Source organism: Schistocerca piceifrons, chromosome 3 (assembly GCF_021461385.2).
Source record: "Schistocerca piceifrons isolate TAMUIC-IGC-003096 chromosome 3, iqSchPice1.1, whole genome shotgun sequence".
NCBI lineage: Eukaryota > Metazoa > Arthropoda > Insecta > Orthoptera > Acrididae > Schistocerca > Schistocerca piceifrons.
This window is the reverse complement of record NC_060140.1, coordinates 927,668,256-927,691,096: the sequence shown is the minus strand read 5'-3', so window position 1 is coordinate 927,691,096 and position 22,841 is coordinate 927,668,256. Positions and strand designations below refer to the sequence as shown.

Here is a 22,841-nt window from a genome sequence, read left to right as displayed (position 1 = left end):
CATTGTAATTCTGTCAGAGACAGCAAAGGACTTGGGAGAGCAGCTGAACGGAATGGACAGTGTCTTGAAAGGAGGATATAAGATGAACATCAACAAAAGCAAAACGAGAATAATGGAATGCAGTGGAATTAAATCGGGGATTAGATTAGGAAAGGAGACGCTTAAAGTAGTCTCCCCCTATTTGGGGAGCAAAATAACTGATGATGGTCGAAGTAGAGAGGATGTAAAATGTAGACTGGCAATGGCAAGGAAAGCATTTCTGAAGTAGAGAAATTTGTTAACATCGAGTATAGATTTAAGTGTCAGGAAGTCATTTCTGAAAGTATTTGTATGGAGTGTAGCCATGTATGGAAGTGAAACACGGACGATAAATGGTTTAGACCAGAAGAGAATAGAAGCTTTCGAAATGTGGTGCTACAGAAGAATGCTGAAGATTAGATGGGTAGATCACATAACTAATGAGGGGGTATTGAATAGAATTGGAGAGAAGAGAAATTTGTGGCACAACTTGACTAGAAGAAGGGATCGGTTGGTAGGGCATATTCTGAGCTATCAAGGGATCACCAATTTAGTATTGGAGGGCAGCGCGAAGGGTAAAAATCGCAGAGGGAGACCAAGAGATGAATACACTAAACAGATTCAGAAGGATGTAAGTTGCAGTAGGTGCTGGGAGATGAAGAAGCTTGCACAGGATAGAGTAGCATGGAGAGCTGCATCAAACCAGTCTCCGGACTGAAGACCACAACAACAACGAGAACATGCAATTATGCGTTACTCAGTTGATAATTCGAGATGAAGCTGGTGGCAGCGTCGATCTCCTGTGCTATACAAAAAAACAAGGCGGAATATGTATCCGTGGCTCTTCCTGTGTAACAAGCTACGAAAATTCTCTTGTTAGCGTCGGATTTTCATAGTACACAGCTAAACAAAGTACGCCATGAAAAATAAGCCAAACTATTTTCGCATCTGAGTCTACATTATTTAATCTTGCAGTTCCTCTAGCGTCTTTCAGTGCACAAGATGCCCACCCTTGGCGTGCAAGCCACAGAGTGACTCATGCCACAAAGCAGTTTCGCAGTTTGACCGCCAGATCCACTTTTTCTATTCCAGCCTAACAAGCTACGTTGCGGAGGGACTCGACACCGAGTTTTACATGATTACAAACCTACTTTCCCTATGCATGAAGCCGATTTGCAATAAAAATTTTAACTTTTACAATCTTTTATAACACATTACTTTTGACATTACATCCATAGAGTAATTACAGTTACATAAATTATCATAAATAGTGAATAAACATTAACCTGGATGTTACATCAAAGAGCATACACAGAAGTCACTTTATGTAAAAATAGACAAAGAAGTTAGACAAGCCCAATAAAGGTAATAACGTAACAGCTTTACAAGTTGCGGAGCAAAAGGAGGTTAGGGGAGGGGGAGGGGTGCAAATTTATAATCTATAAATGTTCATGCAATTTAATACATCAAACAAAAACACGAAGTCAAAAATTAAAGTTAACGAAGACACATAAGGAAATCTAGATTCTTCTTACCCAATACATAGGTACTGAGAATTTGTGATGTAGGTTGATCCATCAGGATGAAATCGTTAATCATCCTGTATTAATAAATTATACAAATTCTGTTATAAAGAACGGTAGAGTTGTTGAGTGTAGTATTATAATGGGTTATTGATTTTATTATTATTAAGACTGAGGTTAGACTGTTTGGGTACACAGGTTGTCCCAGGAGGAATGGTCAAAATTCGGGGCTGTGACAGGAAAGACCATTCGAAGGAAAAATTTCTAATAAACATGGGTTCTACAATGCATAAAGTAAAAACTACGAGCACTTCTTCATTTGTAATACTGTGAAACAAATGTCTTCTACTGCTAACTCTGTGCTTTCGTAGTTTTGTAGGAGGTAGCATGGACAAAAAAAATTGTCTAGTAGACTTGGGTCCAAAAATGCATATCTTACGAGATCAGCAGAAGATACTTATTCCTCAGTAGCGAGGATGAAGGAGTGCTCATAGCTCGTAAGATAGCCAGTTTAGAGGGTACGTTAACTGGTGATTTTGTTTGTTTTGGTCCACTCTGCCATCTGCAAGATATGGAAAGCAAAGAGCTTGCAAGAGAAAAAAATTTGCTTAATAATACCAAAGACGAAGAAATGCTCTTAACTCTTAAGGCCTGCTGTTCAGAACCGTGCTTACTAGACTTTTTTGCTTCCTGTCATATCCCTGATTATTGAACTTTTCTCCTGGGACTCTTTTATTTTACTTGTTCAAGGAGACCTACTTTCATGTTGTTGTCTGCAGCAAGGAGTATCTCTAGTGTTTCACGCCGATGTCGTTTGTCGTTTACTATGTAACAATTTTCAATGATATGGCTTGCTTCGATTTACCAAAAACTGTATGCAGTAAAGAAACCGTACATTCTTCGTAACTGCTTTTGTAGAAGGGGTGACGCACAGCTACCACATGCAAGTTTAAAAATGCACAGTTCGACATCAACACGGTTCTACATCACGTAGATGTTGAAGACCGTATTTGGAAACATTGTTGTGTGGGATTCGGTATTGTGATTAACCGTGATTTTTACTTTTTTAATTAGTTTCATTTCAAATGTGGATTCGAATGCTGTAGTGCTGTATTGCGTAATTTCCGTTGGCAGGCGGACGTCAGAGGCGCGCTCTCCTCGCTCATCCAGCTCTCGATGACGACCGGCTTCGTGATCGTCTCCTGCGTGGGCCCGTTCGTCTCGTACAAGACACTGGCGATCATTGGGCTGGCGTCGCCGCTGGTGGCCGTGGCGTGCTTCGCCTGGATGCCCGAGTCACCCTACTACCTGCTGGCCGTGGGGAAGGACGCCGCCGCGGAGAAGGCGCTGCGATGGCTGCGGAACCCGGACCGCGACATCATGTGGGAACTGCGTCAGATGAAGGTCAGTCTATATTTGAAGGGGCAGCTCTGCAGAAAACTTCCAGTGAAGAGAACCGTAGACTGAGTGACCAAAAGTTATTGGAAGGCGCTGAATGTGATGTCGGTCGTCAGTTACTAAAGCCTTGGCATTTGTCTCCACAGAGACCTGGTAGAAATGGGTTTGTGATGACCCATAATCAAATGGACGACAACCTGACTCGCAGGGGACCGTCGACCTATCCCATACAGCTAATGACCATTCATCGAACATTTGTGATTTTCCTGTGCGGTGGTTCATCTACGTGCAAGCGTGGTCTCTAAGTTAATGTAGGTCCCCCCTAGATACAATTGTCTCGGAAATTCGAAAAATGGAGTAATGTCAAATATACACTACTGGCCATTAAAATTGCTACACCACGAAGATGATGCGCTACAGACGCGAAATTTAACCGACAGGATGAAGATGCTGTAATATACAAATGATTAGCTTTTCAGAGCATTCACACAAGGATGGCGCCGCTGGCGACACCTACAACGTGCTGACATGAGGAAAGTTTCGAACCGATTTCTCATACACAAACAGCAGTTGACCGGCGTTGCCTGGTGAAACGTTGTTGTGATGCCGCGTGTAAGGAGGAGAAATGCGTACCATCACGTTTTCGACTGTCGGATTGTAGCCTACCGAGATTGCGCTTTATCGTATCGCTACATTGCTGCTCGCGTTCGTCGAGATCCAATGACTGTTAGCAGAATATGGAATCGGTGGGTTCAGGAGGGTAATACGGATCGCCGTGCTGAATCCCAACGGCCTCGTATCACTAGCAGTCGAGATGACAGGCATCTTATCCGCACGGCTGTAACGGATCGTGCAGCCACGTCTCGATCCCTGAGTCAACAGATGGGGGCGTTTGCAAGAGAACAACCATCTGCACCAACAGTTCGACGACGTTTGCAGAAGCACGAACTATCAGCTCGGAGACCATGGCTGCGGTTACCCTTGACGCTGCATCACAGACAGGAGCGCCTGCGATGGTGTACTCAACGACGAACCTGGGTGCACGAATGGTGAAACGTCATTTTTTCGGATGAATCCAGGTTCTGTTTACAGCATCATGATGGTCGCATCCGTGTTTGGCGACATCGCGGTGAACGCACATTGGTAGCGTGTATTCGTCATCGCCATACTGGCGTATCAACCGGCGTGATGGTATGGGTTGCCATTGGTGACACGTATCGGTCACCTCTTGTTCGCATTGACGGCACTTTGAACAGTGGACGTTAAATTTCAGATGTGTTACGACCCGTGGCTCTACCCTTCATTCAATCCCTGCGAAACCCTACATTTCAGCAGGATGATGCACGACCGCATGTTGCAGGTCCTGTACGGGCCTTTCTGGATACAGAAAATGTTCGACTGCTGCCCTGACCAGCACATTCTCCAGATCTCTCACCAATTACAAACGTCTGGTCAATGGTGGCCGAGCAACTGGCTCGTCACAATACGCCAGTCACTACTCTTCATGAACTGTGGTATCGTATTGAAGCTGCATGGGCAGCTGTACCTGTACACGCCATCGAAGCTCTGTTTGACTCAATGCTCAGGCGTATCAAGGCCGTTATTACGGCCAGAGGTGGTTGTTCTGGGTACTGATTTCTCAGGATCTATGCACCCAAATTGCGTGAAAATGTAATCACATGTCAGTTCTAGTATAATATATTTGTCCAATGTATACCCGTTTATAATCTGCATTTCTTCTTGGTGTAGCAATTTTAATTGCCAGTAATGTACTATAACCCAAGTGAGTACGTATGTCTGAATCAGATATGACCTCCAACAATCATTGACGTTGAAGCTTATCATGTGCACATCATGTAATCATCCTTGACATCATCATGTTAGCTAAAATACTAGGCAAACACAACAATAGTCATTCTGAATTAGTGGAAGACTGTAAATAATTAGGCCTACTTTTGGTATTGGGTAGAATGCACCTTCAATTTAAATATGTCAACATCTACAAGTGCAACAACTATAAATATTTAAAGAGTCTTGATATTTCAATTTGATGTTTTGTCATAGAACGTAGTGTCATCACTAAAGGTTTTCAGTAATGTTTCGCCACCATTTTATGGGGCCAAAAATAGCGCATCACTAGAAAACATAACAGATGCCTTATATTACATCTGAACCACACGTAACAGAGGTTAAATACAAAACAAACAAGTGCAATATTTACCAATTGGAAGTATGGCTCTCTAAAATACTATTTCTTGTACTCAACCACAAGATAACACTATACTCAAACAAACACCATTTTACGAAGGAATGAAGAAGGTGGTTGTATTATGATATATCACTTAAACAGCAATGTAAAAGGAGAATCTTTACTTTTTTTACACACAACATGACCAAAGATGAGTGAAAAACAAAGATAATGACAAAGTCGATATTTCGAAAATTAAATTATTTATCAAAACACATGCAGGTTGTACATAGGTGCAATTAAAAAACTCGAAAAATTCTAACATTGCACCATAATATAAGACATACTTTGTAAGAACAATGGGCTTTAAAATTGAATATTTCTGCACCAGAATCATCTCAATAATTTATCAAAATGCACACAATCTTAATTAACACTGCCTAATTAAATTATGGGTTATTCGATGACCACAGCTCGGTCTTAGTAGATGTAAATGCATAAAAATTGTCTGTAAAACGATGCTGTCTAGCTTACAGCCTGAAGTACACCATGAATTATCAAACCAAACAATGTTATTCGTATACCAAAAACTCATCTGATAATCAAGTCAGTCAAACGTTGAAATGACTCGACTCAAGGGTTTTGACGATATCTTGCAGTTCAAACCGCTGTCTTCTTCTGCTGTTACATAAAGGAAGACACTTCAGAGCGTGAGTCACGTAAGACGTAACACCCCTTTCATTTCGTGAACGGTTACACAGATCGAAATGTGGTTTTCGGCAAATGTTAGAATGTTTTTAGCTCAGGTACCAACGGAGATATACATTTTTAAATGAAACCGTATAATTTTTATAGCTGCGTTCGATAGCTTTTGAGAAGACAAGTAAGTGGTATAGCGTTTGTTAATGTCGTAAAAAAATTCGAGAAATGTCCTAGAATGTGAGAGAATGGTGACCATAATCGGCATTAACAGTGCCCGTGCTACGCTGTGTCAACACATGTCAACACATTTGCCTGTTCACTCGTCTGCACAGCAGGCCTTTCATTACTGCTTCGATATTCGTTGCTTGCAGACAAAAACACCAATGAGGAGACGATGGATATGCTGCTTTTATGTCGTGAATGTAAAAGAAACACCGTAAAAATAGTACAGCGGTGCGGGGCTACCTACCTGGATCGCACATGTCCGATGATCCAGGCAATTGCACGGGTTATTAAGACGCTAGTTGCGACGGACTGCTTGAACTTCAAAAAGAGGACAAGAAAGAAGACTGCACCTGACAGAGGACGCGAAGAAGCTGTTCTGACTACGACGTTAATGGATCCGCACAGTGATACGAGACAGAATGTCCATCCATATCATCTGCCACTACACCAGGCACTCTACGACGGTGGTTTCGATCAACGTACAGAATTTTGTCGGTTCACTCTTCAGCAACTGAGAGACAGCGCTACGTTTTTCCAACGTTTGCTTTTTACAAACAACCCTAATGTAAATTTGCATAACATGCACTACTGGGCAGCCGAAAATCCACACTGGTTTCGTCAGCTGCAACATCAACGGCCGTGGAGCGTAAACGTATGGTGCAGCATCATAGGGGCCTTACACTGTCCCACGCTTTCTAAATGGGCATTCGTACTCACAATTTCTGACAAACCTTCTGTCTGTTCCTCCAGAAGAGGTACGGCTGGACATTCGAGAGTATATATGGCTGCACGCGACGATTGCCCAGCTCACTCGTCCCGTGTTGCAAAGAAAATACTGAATGACAACTTTCCTGGATGTTCGACAGGACGAAGTTCTGTTGCCAAATGGTCTGCGAGGTCTCCCGATGTGACTCCTCTTGATTTCTTTCTTTGGGAAGCACTCAAAGACGCAGTCTATGACGAAGACCCATCTACATCAGACTGTTGTATTGTTCTGTATTGTATGTTAACTGGGGACCTAGAAACGACGGAGAGGCTCCGCCCCCGCCGCAGCCGCAGCGGCCTACACCGCCACGACGATTACCACAGTCCACTTCACCCTTCTGCCGCCCCACTCCGAACCACTCTTTCAGGGTTATTGTGCGGTTCGGCCTCCGGTGGACCCTCACAGGGAACGTCTCACACCAGACGAGTGTAACCCCTATGTTTGCCTGGTAGAGTAAAGCCGTCGGCACACGGACCGTGCATCCGAAAGTTGAGCGTTGAGCGTGCTGAGTTTCTGACGTCACAGCATGGAATAGCACGCTCGAGAGTCTTTCCGAACGTGCAGAGCAATATCTGGCATGTCACATATTCTGAGCGTGCGTCTGAGCGTTGACCAATGAGATGGCACAACGCCGCCTACGTCACAAGCACGCCGTCTCCCTTCAGTACAGAGTTGTGAGGCGCCATATTGGCATTCATTTCAAGCCTATATGTATATATGCCGTTCCGAGCACCAGAAAATTGGGAAGCACTGTAAAACACGTTGTTAACTGTGTGATTCGTTTCAATAAAATAATGAGAAACATCATATTCATAGCAAAGGAATTATTGTAACTTGCGTATTATGAGAGTAAGCTATTTGAAGGCAGCTACACACTCAAGATCCACCCAAAACGCATTGTTCTTAGTACAATTTCTTATAATAAAATTTAAGTTAGCAACATATCTACGATTAAGGTTTTTAGCAAGCGGTAAGATACTATGATTAGAAACGAAATGTGTTATGTTGATGTAGGGTAATGAATAGCGTCCCTGTCCCATTAGAGTTCTTTTGTAGGGGCGGTGGTTCGCGTCCTGACACAACCAATTTTTTTCCTATTATTCGCGTTTTTATTAGGTTCTGATGCTTCATTATTAGTTTAATATAAGTATAGACTATAATATTTGATGTAATGTAAATATAATTTCACCTTTTTTTGAGGGGTGACTTTCTTCGATTGGCTTAATCTAAAGGACAGCTTGCGCTACTTGTATAAAGATATTTTGCTCCTTCTTCTTTTACGCTTCGTAATTCACATGTGGCAAAGATTCTGCTACTGGGTAGGAACAGTGATCAAGTGAGACTGACCTTGGGGTTTTACTAAAATGTGGGAATGATGAAATAACGTTTATCTTATGCGGAGAAGTATTCCATATTTGTAACGCACTGTTTGTAATGGAACTTTCATTAGCCTGTGTCCTTATTGATTGGACATAGTACTTTCCTTTTCGTGGACGATGGAAGAAATGTGCGTTTTAATAGAGCTAACGTGGGAATTTTATGCTCGCCCGTTGAGTAAACAGTGTGATTTACGAACTAGAAACATCCCTCAACTGCCGCTGGAGTGCGTTGCGATTGCGTATACCACGTTGGCGCCCACGTACCGTATGCACGAGTCGCATCGTTCCTGAGCGTTCAGCAGCACGTTGAACTTGGCACGCTCAACGTTAATGTTCGACAGCACGGTCCGTGTGCCGACGGCTTTATGGTGGTGTACGCGTACGTGGAGAACTTGTTGGCGCAGCAACCGCCGACATAGTGTAGCTGAGGCGGAATTAGGGAAACCAGCCCACATTCGCCGAGGCAGATGGAAAACCGCCTAAAAACCATCCCCAGACTGGCTGGCTCACCGGACCTCAACACACGCCCGCCGGGCGGATTCGTGCCGGGGAACAGGCGCTCCTTCCCACTCAGGAAAGCCGTGCGTTAGGCCCCACGGCTAACCGGGCGGCCTTACATCAGACTGTGTGTCGTCGAATCGATGGTGCATGCACTACTATATCATCGACTGTTATTACATCTGTTCCTCGTTCTTTCGAACGGCGATTGCAAACGTGCCTTGATTGATTTCGGTGGTTACCAAATCACTGTTACTAAATTGCTTATTTCACTTACGTATGTATGAAATTGCATTGCAGTCTCAAAAGGTCGACAGCGTGTATTGCACATAGCTGGTAACTCTGTCATTACGTGTTTACGTTCAACATGAAACGATATTTCGTTAAGAGGAATATTTATTTTGCGATTTACAAGTGATCACCAAAGTATTTTTAATAAAATCTATAGTTCAATGAATGTATCCCATTTGAAATAGTTTAAAGAAGAGCAGGTAGAGACAGTTGTCTGGCAGATTGTATTTTACCTCTAAGGAGCACGCAGCCACGTAGGAAGAGATAGGTCAAATCTTCCTTCTAACGTTTAGATATTTAGTAAAGCACTTGCTTTTTGCAGCGGATAAGACCTCTTTATTTTTAAAGAATGAGAAGTTCATTTCTCTGTTTCACCTCACCTCATGTAAATCTGGGAGGATACATAAATGTGAAATAGTTTTCCTAAGGCCTTTTTAATACTCTAGATTCTAGCCTATCTCATATTTCCATATACAACACTCGTAGGTGAACCTGCATCTCGGTCGTAAGTTGGTTCAAGGGGAAATAAAGCTTCATCCTCGTAGTGCAAGCCTACCTACCTCACGGTATACGACTACGCAGCCTGGTTCGAGACGCCTGCTCTCAAGTGTTTGCGCAGCAAATAATGTTTCTGGCCACTGCGCACTCACATTCTAAGACATTTCTCGAATTTTTTTAAGACAGGTTTCAACGTCAACATTAACAAACACTATGTCACAATAGTTGTCTTATCAAACGCTATCGAATGCAGTTATAAAATGTAAACTCTTCCATTTAAAAAAAATGCTCGTACTTGAGCATCTCAGTTGATTCCAGCGCTAAAAACATTAAAATATAAGTACCCCTCAACGCCCTAACTTTTGCCGAAAAAAGGGTTTCGATACGTGTAAAGAGCTGGGACTCACCGTATATTCCCCTCTCTGATTAATACACCACTGCAAATTTCCTCTATCTCTCTGTAATTCTTTTACTTTTGATTGTGTGAACCAGAACACATCATATGGAAAATACAGTATTCTAGAAAGGTAGTTGCACCAGGTTCAGAGCTGATAGCAATAAAACAGTAACTCAAGCAATGAAATACAAGAAAGGGTAGTAATTTTTGGACATTAAAGATGCATCACAAGATTCACTGGAAAACCCACGCACTAAATTTAATGAGGCTTTCAGTTCAGCAGTATTTGCAGTACTGGTTATAGACACAGGTTTCTTAGAAAGAGAAGTAACCAATTTATTCCACACATTTCAATTCAATAATGAATTACAGAACCACTTTTCGGGAAACAAAGCATAAAGGATAATATATTTAGATTACAGAACCATCAACAAGAACCATATTATTTTGATATTAGTTCTGAATCATCCTGCAGACATCTTCAAGAAAATACAGTGGTTGGACAACTGTGTCAGAATACTTACGTTAATGTGCCACGCTATTGCCAATGTTGTTTATGTTGTGATCTTCAGTCCAGAGACGTGTATGATGCAGCTCTCTATGCTACTGTATCCTGTGCAAGGTTCTTCATCTGCCAGTACCTATTGCAACCTACATCATTCTGAATCTGTTTAGTGTATTCATCTCTTTGTCTCCCTCTAAGATTTTTACCCTCCACGCTGCCCTCAAATACTAAACAGGTGATTCTTTGATGCCTCATAATACGTTCTACCAACCGATCCCTTCTTCTAGTCAAGTTGTGCCACAAATTTTTCTTCTCCCCAGTCCTGCTCAATACCTCCTCATTAATCATGTGATTTACCTATCTATACTTCAGCATTCATCTGTAGCACCACATTTCGAAAGCGTCTATTCTCGTCTTGTCCAAACTATTTATCGTCCACGTTTCACTTCCATACATGGCCACACTCCATACAAATACTTTCAGAAACGACTTCCTGACACTTAAATCAATACTCGATGTTAACAAATTTCTCATCTTCAGAAATGCTTTCCTTGCCATTGCCAGTCTACATTTTACATCCTCTCTACTTCGACCATCATCAGTTATTTTGCTCCCCAAATAACAATACTCATTTACTACTTTAAGCGTCTCCTTTCCTAATCTAATCCCCGCAGCATCACCCGATTTAATTCCACTACATTCCATTATTCTCGTTTTGCTTTTGTTGATGTTCATCTTATATCCTCCTTTCAAGACTCTATCCATTCTGTTCAACTGCTCTTCCAAGTCCTTTGCTGTCTCTGACAGAATTACAATGTCATCGGCGAACCTCTAAGTTTTTATTTCTTCTACATGGGTTTCAGTTTCTACTCCGAATATTTCTTTTCTTTCCATTACTACTTGCTCAATATAAACATTGAATAACATCGGGGAGAGGCTGCAACCCTGTCTGAAACCATTCCCAACCACTGCTTCCCTTTCATGCCCTCGAATCTTATAACAGCCATCTGGTTTCTGTACAAATTGTAAATAGCTTTCCGCTCCCTGTATTTTACCCCTGCCACCTTGAAAGAGAGTATTCCAGTCAACACCGTCAAAAGCTTTCTGTATGCCTAGAAATGCTAGAAACGTAGTTTTACCTTTCCTTAGTCTATCTTCTAAGATTGGTCGTTGGGTCAGTATTGCCTCACGTGTTCCAATATTTCTACGGAATCCAAACTGATCTTCCCCGGGGTGGGCTTCTACCAGTTTTTCCATTTATCTGTAAAGAATTCGTCTTAGTAGTTGGCAGCAGTGGCTTATTAAACTGTTAGTTCGGTAAATTTCACATCTGTCAACACCTGCTTTCTTTGGGATCGGAATTATTATATTCTTCTTGAAGTCTGAGGGTATTTCGCCTGTCTCATTTATCTTGCTCACCAGATGGTAGAGTTTTGTCAGGACTGGCTCTCCCAAAGCCGTCGGTAGTTCCAATGGAATGTTGTCTACTCCCGGGGCCTTGTTTCGACTTAGATCTTTGAGTGCTCTGTCAAACTCTTCACGCAGTATCACATCTCCCATTTCATCTTCATTTACATCCTCTTCCATTTCCATAACATTGTCCTCAAGTACATTGCCTTTGTATAGGACCTGTATATACTCCTTCCACCTTCTACTTTTCCCCACTTTGTTTAGAACTGGGTTTCCATCTGAGCTCTTGATATTCATACAAAGGGTTCCCTTTTGTCCAAAGGTCTCTTTACTTTTCCTGTAGTCAGTATCTATATTACCCCTAGTGATATATGCCTCTACATCCTTACATTTGTCCTCTAGCCATCCCTGCTTAGCCATTTGGCAGTTTCTGTCGATCTCACTTTTGAGACATTTGTATTCTTTTTTGCCTGCTTTATGCAGTGCATTTTTATATTTTTTACTTTCATCAATTAAATTCAATATATTTTCTGTTACCCAAGGATTTCTACTAGACTTCGTCTTTATACCTAATTGATCTCCTGCTGCTTTCACTATTTCATCTCTCAAAGCTACACATTCTTCTTCTACTGTATTTCTTTCCCCCGTTCTTTTCGATTGTTCCCTAATGGCCTCTCTGAAACTCTCTACAACCTCTGGTTCTTTCAGTTTATCCAGGTCCCATCTCCTCAAATTCCCAACTTTTTGCAGTTTCTTCAGTTTTAATCTACAGCTCATACCAAATAGATTACCCTGGAAATGTCTTGCAACTTAAAACCTGGTTCCTGAATCTCTGTCTTAAAATTTTATAATCTATTTGAAACTTGTCAGGATCTCCAGGCTTCTTCCATGTATACAACCTTCTTTTATGATTCTTGAACCAAGGGTAAGCTATGATTAAGTTATGCTCCATGCAAAATTCTACCAGGTGGCTTCATCTTTCATTTCTTACCCCCAATCCATATTCACCTACTACGTTTCCTTTTCTCCCTTTTCCTACTATCGAATTCCAGTCACTCATGACCATTAAATTTTCGTCTCCCTTCACTATCTGAAAAATTTCCTTTATCTCATCATATATTTAATTAATTTCTTCGTAATCTGCGGAGCTAGCTGGCATATTAAGTTGTACTACTGTGGTAGGCGTGGGCTTCGTATCTATCTTGGTCACAATAATGCGTTCACTATGCTGTTTGTAGTAGCTTACCCGCATTCCTATTTTCCTGTTCATTATTAAACCTACTCCTGCATTACCCCTATTTGATTTTGTATTTATAACCCTGTATTCACCTGACCGGAAGTCTTGTTCCTACTGCCACCGAACTTCACTAAGTCCCACTATATCTAACTTTAACCTATCCATTTCCCTTTTTAAAGTTTCTAACCTACCTGCCCGATTAAGAGATCTGACATTCGACGCTCCAATGCGTAGAACGCCAGTTTTCTTTCTCATGCTAACGACGTCATCCTGTGTAGTTCCCGCACAGAGATCCGAAGGGTGGACTATTTTACCTCCGGAATATTTTACCCAAGAGGACGCCATCATCATTTAACCATACAGTAAAGCTGCATGCCCTTGGGAAAATATACAGCTGTATTTTCCCCTTGCTTTCAGCTGTTCACAGTCCCAGCACAGCAAAGCCGTTTTGGTTAGTGTTACAAGGACAGATCAGTCAATCATCCAGACTGTTGCTTCTGCAACTACTGAAAAGGCTGCTGCCCTTCTTCAGGAACCACACGTTTGTCTGGCCTCTAAACAGCTACCCCTCCGTTGTGGTCGCACCTATGGTACGGCTATCTGTATTGCTGAGACACGCAAGCCTCCCCATCAATGGCAAGGTCCATGGTTCATTTTTGCTTGAGATGGATGAATTATTTTAACACAAGCTAGCTTTTAGCAAACCATCAAATTGATTGTTCTACAAGGAAACCAATATGTGTTATAATGTCTACCAAGGAAAACAGGTTCTTCAAGTTCAAGAATTACCATCAGCAAGAGTGATGATCCTTTGTGGTTTATGCTGATTTTGAATGTCACCTTGCTCCTGTGACACGCTGTGAAGGCGACCCACCCCCTCACATACAACCTTCACAGAAAAACATGTGCCATATGTGGCTGTGTACCAAGTTCAATGTTCATGTGATTCAAGTCTAAACCATCCAAAATTATATATCAGGGATGATCCTGCGATATGATTGCTCACTGAGATTGAGAAACGTTCATGGGAAGTTGATAAGCTTTTCAGCACCAAAATTCCTATAATAAAGTTTAAGGAGAATAATGATTTGTACAATGCGGCGGTTGGCTGTCATATCTGTGGGCAGCTGTTATAATGGAAAGCGGAAACTCCTTGTAGTAATCGTTGTCACACAACTGGGTTAGAATGGTTCTGCCCATAATATGCGCAACTTGAAGTATCAATTGCATGACACATACATGTCTTTTCCCATGATCTCAGTGAGTATAATGCTCACTTTATCATTGAGCATATGGCTAATTTCGGTGTTGAGAACGATCAGAAATGGGGTATTCCCGCAAGAGGATCTGTATTGTATGGGGCAAACTCAACAAAACGTCTACCCAACATTAGTGCATTCTTCAGTAATGTCATAGGCGATTACACATCAGATGCAGAATATTAACATGCTGTGAAATTTGGAGAAATATGCAAGACATTACAAGAACACTGACATGTGATTGTTTGCTGATGTAGCTGAGAAATTCCAGAATGTGTGCATAACCATATATTCTCTGGATGCTGCCTTTTACTACATAGCGCCAGCGTTGTCTTGGGACACCATGCTCAAGAAAACAAAGTCAGCATCAAACTATTGACTCATTCTGACATGCTCCTTTTCTTTGAATGGTGCACCCGTGGGGAACTTTGCCAATGTGTCCATAGACATATCAAGGCAGATAACCCATCTATGGGTGAGAGGTTCAATGCATCTGATATTTTGAGCCACATTGTGTACTTAGATGTCAACAACGTATATGGGCACGCCATGCAGAAATTGATACTGACTGGCCAGTTTCGATCGCTGTCTGATGAGAAATCCTCGAATTTGTGAAACGACCCACAGTGGTGGTGGTGTGGAGGCCGATTCTGGTCTAACTCAGTCAGTATGGAATTGTTGGAGAAGAATACCTATTCGTCTCTTAGATATATTTAGGGGCATTTCAAAAAAGATGGAGAGTTCCAGCACAGGCAGCCATCTTATGAGCTCCAAAATGCATCTTCAACCCATCACATTGCATAACCCATCCACTGTCTATGCTTTCCAGTCCCCTTGTCGGGCCGGCCGGTGTCGCTGTGCGGTTCTAGGCGCTTCAGTCTGGAACCGCGTGACCGCTACTGTCGTGAGTTCGAATCCTGCCTCGGGCTTGTGTGTGCGTGATGTTCTCCGGCTAGTTAGGTTTAAGTAGTTCTAAGTTCTAGGGGACTGACGACCACAGATGTTAAGTCCCATAGTGCTCAGAGCCATTTTTGAACCCCTTGTCGGGAGACGCGGGTGCAGTCCTCAGCTGCATGCTTACATGTAGTACACTTATTAAAATACTTCGTGCTCGTTACCAGAATCTCCTCAATTGAACATGTTATAAGCGGCAAGTGTTTCGCCTTTTGCGTTTAGGAAGACCGATGGACTTTTCGTGAAAGATCGACAGTCCCAGCAGACGCATCTATCATCCTGAGTTACAAAATATAACTTCAACCGACGCTGATGCATGTATTCTTCTTCTTATGGTCATCCAATATCTGCAGTTTCCAAGCGTGATGCAGGGAGGTATGGACGCAGTCCTCAGCTGCATGATTATGGCTAATATAGCTGTTGAATTGCTCCTTGTCTGTCACCAACATTTCATCCACTGAACATATCACACAAATAATAAAGAAAAATGTGTGTGAAATCTTATGGGACGTAACTGCTAAGGTTATCAGTCCCTAAGCTTACACACTACTTAACCTAAATTATCCTAAGGACAAACACACACACCCATGCCCGAGGGAGGACTCGAACCTCTGCCGGGGCCAGCCGCAAAATCCATGACGGAAGTGCCTTAGACCGCTTGGCTAATCCCACACGGCAATAAAGTAAAGACTTAACGTCCATCCTCTCTGGCAGCTGAGCACAGATGGAGACTTTTACCCACCCCATCTTTAACGACCTCGATGTCGATGGTATGTTAAACCCAATCTTACTTCCTTCCTTTCTTTTTTCCCACCGATTCACAAGTGGAGGAGAAGGAGTGGAGGGAGTGGAGAGGGGAGGTGGGAGAGGGGGGTGTCTGACAGTGGCCTCTGGTGGTGGTATTGTGAACCAGGAATCCAATTTGCAATTCCTAACAATTTTGAAATTCCTACCATTTTCGAATATCCTGGCATTGTTTACAATTCCCACCATTTTTCAATTTCCCTCTATTTTAGAATTTCATTAATTTTCATAACTAATGTAATTAAGTTACATGTCAATTTAATTAATTTGCATATCAATTTAACTTTCATGTTTCCACATATAATCCCATCGGGAGGGGGTGACTGCCTTTTTGGTTATACAAGATGTTGTTTAATAAGAATGCAGCCGGCCAGTGTGACCGAGTGGTTCTAGGCACTTCAGCCCGGAACCACGCTGCTGCTATGGTCGCAGGTTAGAATCCTACCTCGGGCATAGATGAGTGTGATGTCCTTAGGTTAGTTGGTTTAAGTAGTTCTAAGTCTAGGGGACTGATGACCTCAGATGTTAAGGCCCATAGTGCTTAGAGCCATTTGAACCATAAAAATGCAGAGTGCACCAGGATGCAGTTTATTACTATACTCTTTATAATGGCTAACAAAAATCCTTTCGTACTATTTAGGCATTCTCTTGGAGTCTCACAGTATTTGATTGAAGCCTGTGCACGTTTTATTTTGAGTCTGAGCGCTAATACTAACAGAGTTATGTGTCTCGCATTGGACGCTTTTGTTACAGCTTGTGTGTTCGAGAAAATTTAGTGGCAAACTTGAGTTTAGCTTTTCACGTTTTTCTTTTATGGTCCTCTTGGGTGAAATCATACCATATGCTACTTAATATTTGTATGTATAATGAAAAGGGTGTAAATAAAGGTAAGAATTATTCTGTCCAGTAAATTCTCAGTATGTACTGGGTTTATGCATTTCCTTCTTGGATATAATTTGTTCTGTGAAATTTCAGTTTTATGGGTGAAGGCAGTGTTTAGGATTTTAAGTTATTGTTTGAGTACATACATTTTTTCCTTTTGAAGATTTCGAGAAATTTGACCCCCAATTCAGAAGTGGATTATGAACTTTTGTAATATAAGTTGGTAAAATGATTTGATTCTAGTGTTATTTGAATTATGGGACTGGGTATTTCACTCACGAAAGATTTTGTACTACTGTTTTTGGAAATTACTAAATGACAACCAGTTAAGGTTTTTATGATTATTGTGTTAATTTTACTAACTTCTTTGGAGTTTCAATTAATATTGGGAATATTTTACAAAAGCTCGAAATTTAGCGCGGATTTCCATGCGAGATGCTTATACAGTTTCCACAACGAAACTTTTGTCTCGAAACTGGGCAGAAAATCCAAACAGATTCTGGTCGTATGTAAAGTATGCTAGCGGCGAGACACAATCAATCCTTCTCTGCTCGATAGCAATGGAAATACTATGGATGAAAGTGGCGTTAAAGCAGAGTTACTAAACACAGCCTTCCGAAATTCCTTCACCAAGGAAGACGAAATAAATATTTCAGAATTTGAATCAAGAACAGTTGCAAGCATGAATAATTTAGAATTAGATATCTTCGGAGTAATGAAGCGACTTAAATCACTTAATAAAAGCAAGTATTACCATATAGAATCCTCTCAGAGTATGTTCATGCAATTGCTTCATACTTAACAATCATATACCACCGATCGCTCGACGAAAAATGCGTACCCAAAGAGTGGAAAGTTGCACAAGTCATAGAAATATTCAAGACAGACAGTAGGAGCAATTCGCTAAATTACAGGCCAACATCATTAAAGTCGACATGCAGGAGGATATTGGAACATATATTCTGCTCGAACATTATGAACTTCTTCGAAGAGAACTGACTGTTGCCACATTACTTGATGCGGATTTAGAAAACATCGCTCTTGTGCAAAACAAGTAGCTCTTTGCTCACATGAAGTTTTGAGTGGTATTGACGTGGGATTTCAAATCGATTCCGTCTTTCTAGATTTCCAGAAGGCTTTTGACACAATACCTCACAAGCGACCTGTAATCAAATTGCGTGCTTATGAGATATCATTTCAGATATACAACAACGTTCGTGATTTTCGTAGTAATTGACGGAAAGCCATCGAGTAAAACAGAAGTGATTTCTGGCATTCCCCAAAGTAGTGATATAGGCCCTCTGCTTTTCCTTATCTATATAAACGAGTTAGGAGACAATCTGAGCAGAAATCCGTTTGCCATACAACTCGACAGCTCAACATGCCCCCGATGTCCGGCTGGCGTGTGTTGCGTCCACATTATAACATGAAACTATACAAAATTCAGCTACTGCAAGCTCTTCGTGAAATTGACAAACAACAACATGTGGAGTTTGTAAGGGATCCGTGATTCCACAAACATAGATGCTAGTATCCGACACCCAGGTCGATAGCAGACAGGAGTCGATTGTCGAGCGCTTCAGGAGGCAGTGACACGAGTGTCGAGTGAGCTGTAATACTGGAGAGACGGGCAAGAATGGTGGTCGAGTGAGTTGTAAACGGTAAAATTCACCGGAGTATGACGAGGGAGCACGTCCCCCTGATCATCGTGCGGTTGACCCTCACTAATACCGATTCGCGAGTGATATGAAACCAAAAGTGACAAGTGCCGAGTTAACGTGTTTCGCGTCAACCGCGTCGGCCAGAAACAATCATGGATTGCAGTTAGGATTGTTGTGAATGTTGACCATTATCATTGCGTGTGACGAAGTACTTAAAATCAGCAACTAATAAAAATATAGAACCGTAATTAAACATGTAAGGCGAAGGTAGCAACTGCCTCAGAATTTGTGTTAGTAGAAAATATATATCAGTTTGTACATTGCAACCTTTGTGGTCCTTAATAATAGACAAACTTTCAATCATTCCACTACTCAGTCTCAGAGCAGCCGCACTTGGTTGAAATACCCCCAAAACCACAGCAGAAAGACCAATGGCCTTTCATCCTTTAAGCACACGGTCATATAATTATAATAATTAACTGTCTGGCGGCTTTGGTAAATTACACAAAACCTAATGAAAGACAAAACGGGGGTGTTTCACCTTGGCTTCCGTGCCAAGGACAGTTGCAGTCTTCAGATCAAAACAATGGGTTATTAAGCACCATTTTTGGTTAAGTGGAAAGACATTGGCATTTATCGGATGATTTTAGTGCAAGAATAATCCGGTATTGTCGCTACCGTTACTAAAATTAATTTGAACTAGGAACAGTGTAACATAACGTAGTTGTGGGAAAATTAAAAACCGCAGGAACGAAGCGCATATATACAATACAGTGCAAAAGTGACTGAGATGCGGTAAACAATTTGTTTCTACAAGTTTAAGTGACAAGAGCAGTGTTAATAAACAATGTATTGAAGTATGGACACGAAATCCTGCGTGAATTACTGTAAAATTCATATTCTAAGAGAAGGTGCGTTTGTTCACAATCTCGAGTGAACCAGCCAAAATTCCGTTACGAATGTATGAAGAGCATGTTCTCAAGCGCCTTTGCATCCGAAATTTTCTTTTGAACGGTGTATGCCGCTCAATTTGATGTGGACCCATAAACTGTTACCGCATTTGCAAGTGTTGAATGTGGCGTAATTGTTTGATGACGTCACCCAGACTGTGAGCGGCTAGCCATAGCATTTGAAGCAGTAAAGAAGGTCCACACGCCGCGACAACATTGAGTTTGATAGCGGAGATGTACCACACTGACCAGTGACTACAGCAGAGCCAAGTGGCTGAAATAGAAACAACGACGACGCGGAGTTCGACATCTAGTGGCAAACCCACGAAGTATACGACGCCTGCGCCACCTACCCGCTGATCAACGAAATACGTGACAGCAGCTCCATCCCGTCGCCAACCACTGAACTATGAGTCTGCGTCAGCGCGATTCGCCGCGGACTTCGTTCGGCACACGGCACTACACACCACCTACAGCAACGCATCGCCTGACAGCCACCTTGATGGAGGAGCCTACGCCAACACTAGTACTGCGACTTCAAACGTCAAAACATCGCGACTTCGACGAGCGCCGAGGGGTGAGTGAGGACGATTTGCTGGCGCGAGACTAATTAGTATTGCACTATCTTCACAACGCGGAAAGAACTTCAAAATCAATTTGACAATTGCAGAAATTATAAAAACAAAACTTTGTTTAACATTTCTTTGCGAATTTGCTCTGAAGCATGGTTTGCTAGTATGCGTGTGTTTTCATGCTGTACAGCACAGAATAGTGTATGATTTGCATTATTTATTGTAAACTACATGTTTAAGTTGTGTGTATGTTACTTCTAGATTTTATGTATAATTGCAGTCATTGATGTTTGATCTGGTTAGGTTTCTGTACTTTATGGTATTCAATGGAGAGGTCTATTTTGCCAGTCTGGGTTAACCTAATATAGTGAAGTATTATTTAATTTTTAGCTAATTAGTGACTGTTTGGGTTACTAGGAGGTTATTTTTAATTTTTTTTCCTTGTCTGTGCATAGTGAACAGTTGAGAATGGATTGTGCATTGAAAGAAAAGGTTGTGAAGGAGGTAGTTAGAAAAATGGAGATAGGGCAGGAGGACAAGGATGAGTCAGGAATTGGTAGTAGTGGAATGTCAATGGACAGCCCATTGGGTCATTCAGCCGGTTACCTTGAGACACCTGTAAAACCAATTAGAAAGAAACTGAGTCTAGGGGATGGAGAATCATAGTCAAAAATTTCAAGATGCTCCAAGGAATCAACAAGAATATAAAAGAGATGTCCAAAGGAAATGATGAAATGAAGAAAGGATATGAAGATATCAACAAGTGTATAGAAGATATGTCTAAAGGAAATGATGAAATCAAGAAAGGAAACGAAGAAATCAAAAAAGGAATTGAAGAAATCAAAAAAGAGAACAAAAAATCAAGAAAAGTATAGCAGAGATGTCCCAAGAAAACCAAGAAAGCTTAAGGAAAAGACTGCAGGAATTCCAGGAACAGATGAGAATAACTCTTAAGGAGAGAGATGACGAATTGGAGGTGAAGGTAGATCAAATCTGAGAATATATGAATGATATGAAGGCAGAGATAATTGGAAAAGCTGAGGGAGATGTTGAGGGTGTTAAAACTGAATTGGAAGAGAGAATGCAGAAAATTGCAACAACAACACCAGCAGATTAAAGATGAGGTACAAATACAACAGCAGTGCCAAGTCAATATTGGTAAATTGGGAAATAGGCAAGTGAAATTGGAGGAGGCTGTGGAACATATAATCACAAATGAGATCAGACCGCTGCAGGAGGGAGTCCAACAGTTAGAAACTAAAACCGAAGAGATTGATAGGAAGATAAATAGTGCCACCTTAACAATAGGGGAGGGCAAGGTCGTTACATTAGTGAACGCTGATAATAGGTATATCCAGATCCACATGGGGCAAAAATATGAACCCAAAGGGGCATTGCATCCAATGATATTTACTAAGTGGTTACGGGGAGTTTTCCCAGCTTGCTTACAAGATGCAGATAAAATTCAGTTCGTAACAGACAGAATGGAAGGTGAAGCTTGCACCTGGGGAGTTAGGAAAAAAGAAGAAGTTACCAGCTACAGTCAATTTGAGGAAGAGATTTTGAAGATTACTGCATTGCAAGTCCATTAATATCTGGAGAGGTACGTTGAGAGAATTTGCTGAGCATCTCTGGGAGTTGAATGAAACATTGCATCAGCCATTGAATGACGACATATTGATATCAGCAATTAAGAGGAGGCCTGATTAAAGATAAAGATACTTTAATGAAAGTATTGGAGTAATTAGAAACTACTTGTGCACAGGGAAACAACCAGATTTGTGATCAGAACCATGGCGATGGTCGACAGTTTTACCACAATCATAGGAGAGATGATGATGACAGGAATTATGAGAGAGGAGAAGACAGATGAAGGGATCATGAGGTACGAATTGAAGAAATAAGAGACCCAGTAAACTAGACAAGGTGGACCCAGTAACTCTTTAGCTGGTACACCAAGTGGGAACTGGTACACTTCCAGCTGGGTGAGACTTTATTTCTTATTTCAAGTTTCACTCCTCTACCATCTTTCTATATCCCTAGATTAAGAAAGTTAGTGTATAGTAGCTAGAATAGGTAGTGGTTGTCCAAATAATTCAGTCAGAAACCATGTAACAAATTTATAGTTGACTTATAATAAGGAAAAGTAGTTACTATTGATATAGAATGTGAGATGTCAAAGAATCAATAAGTAAAAAATCAGTTTAGTGTCAGTACATCACAAAATTAATAGTGCCAGAAGTAATAAAATGAGAACCAGATCAGAAAGCCAATGTTTATAAAATGTGATAGGAAACAAGAGTTTGTGTAATGTTATAGAGTTGTTTTAAGAGGCATCAAAAGGTCAAGCAATTGTGAGAGAATCGAAGTAATGTATCAGCTTGTAAATAGGAACGCATATAAAGAAACTAATACATGATGAGATACTTGTCGAATAAATGATGTGAAATATGATACGCAGAGAGGCCAAGGAGCCTGGAGTAGTATTTTTATGTAGCTATTGCAGAGAATATGGAGGGTTGATGTATATATTTGCAGTTGAAGTTGCTGTTAAGTTGAAGGAATTATGTGTAATGAGGTATATTGAACATGAGATGTTTGAAGTACATCATTTAGCACACAAGCAACATCTGTTTGCAAGTAATCCATAGGTATACATGTTGATCTAATATATGCTGATAAAACAGAAAGTGTAACTCATGAGTAATTCACGTATCCAATTAG

At 41.3% G+C, this 22,841-nt stretch overlaps 1 protein-coding gene across 1 annotated transcript in view; it reads left to right on the top strand.

Annotated features, from left to right (window-relative positions):
- LOC124789233 (facilitated trehalose transporter Tret1-like) overlaps positions 1–22,841 on the top strand; it is a 63,388-nt gene that overhangs the window by 14,989 nt on the left and 25,558 nt on the right. The window contains exon 2 of the mRNA XM_047256527.1: positions 2,676–2,945. Coding sequence (XP_047112483.1) covers positions 2,676–2,945 — 270 coding nt within the window. The remainder of the gene's footprint in view (positions 1–2,675; positions 2,946–22,841) is intronic.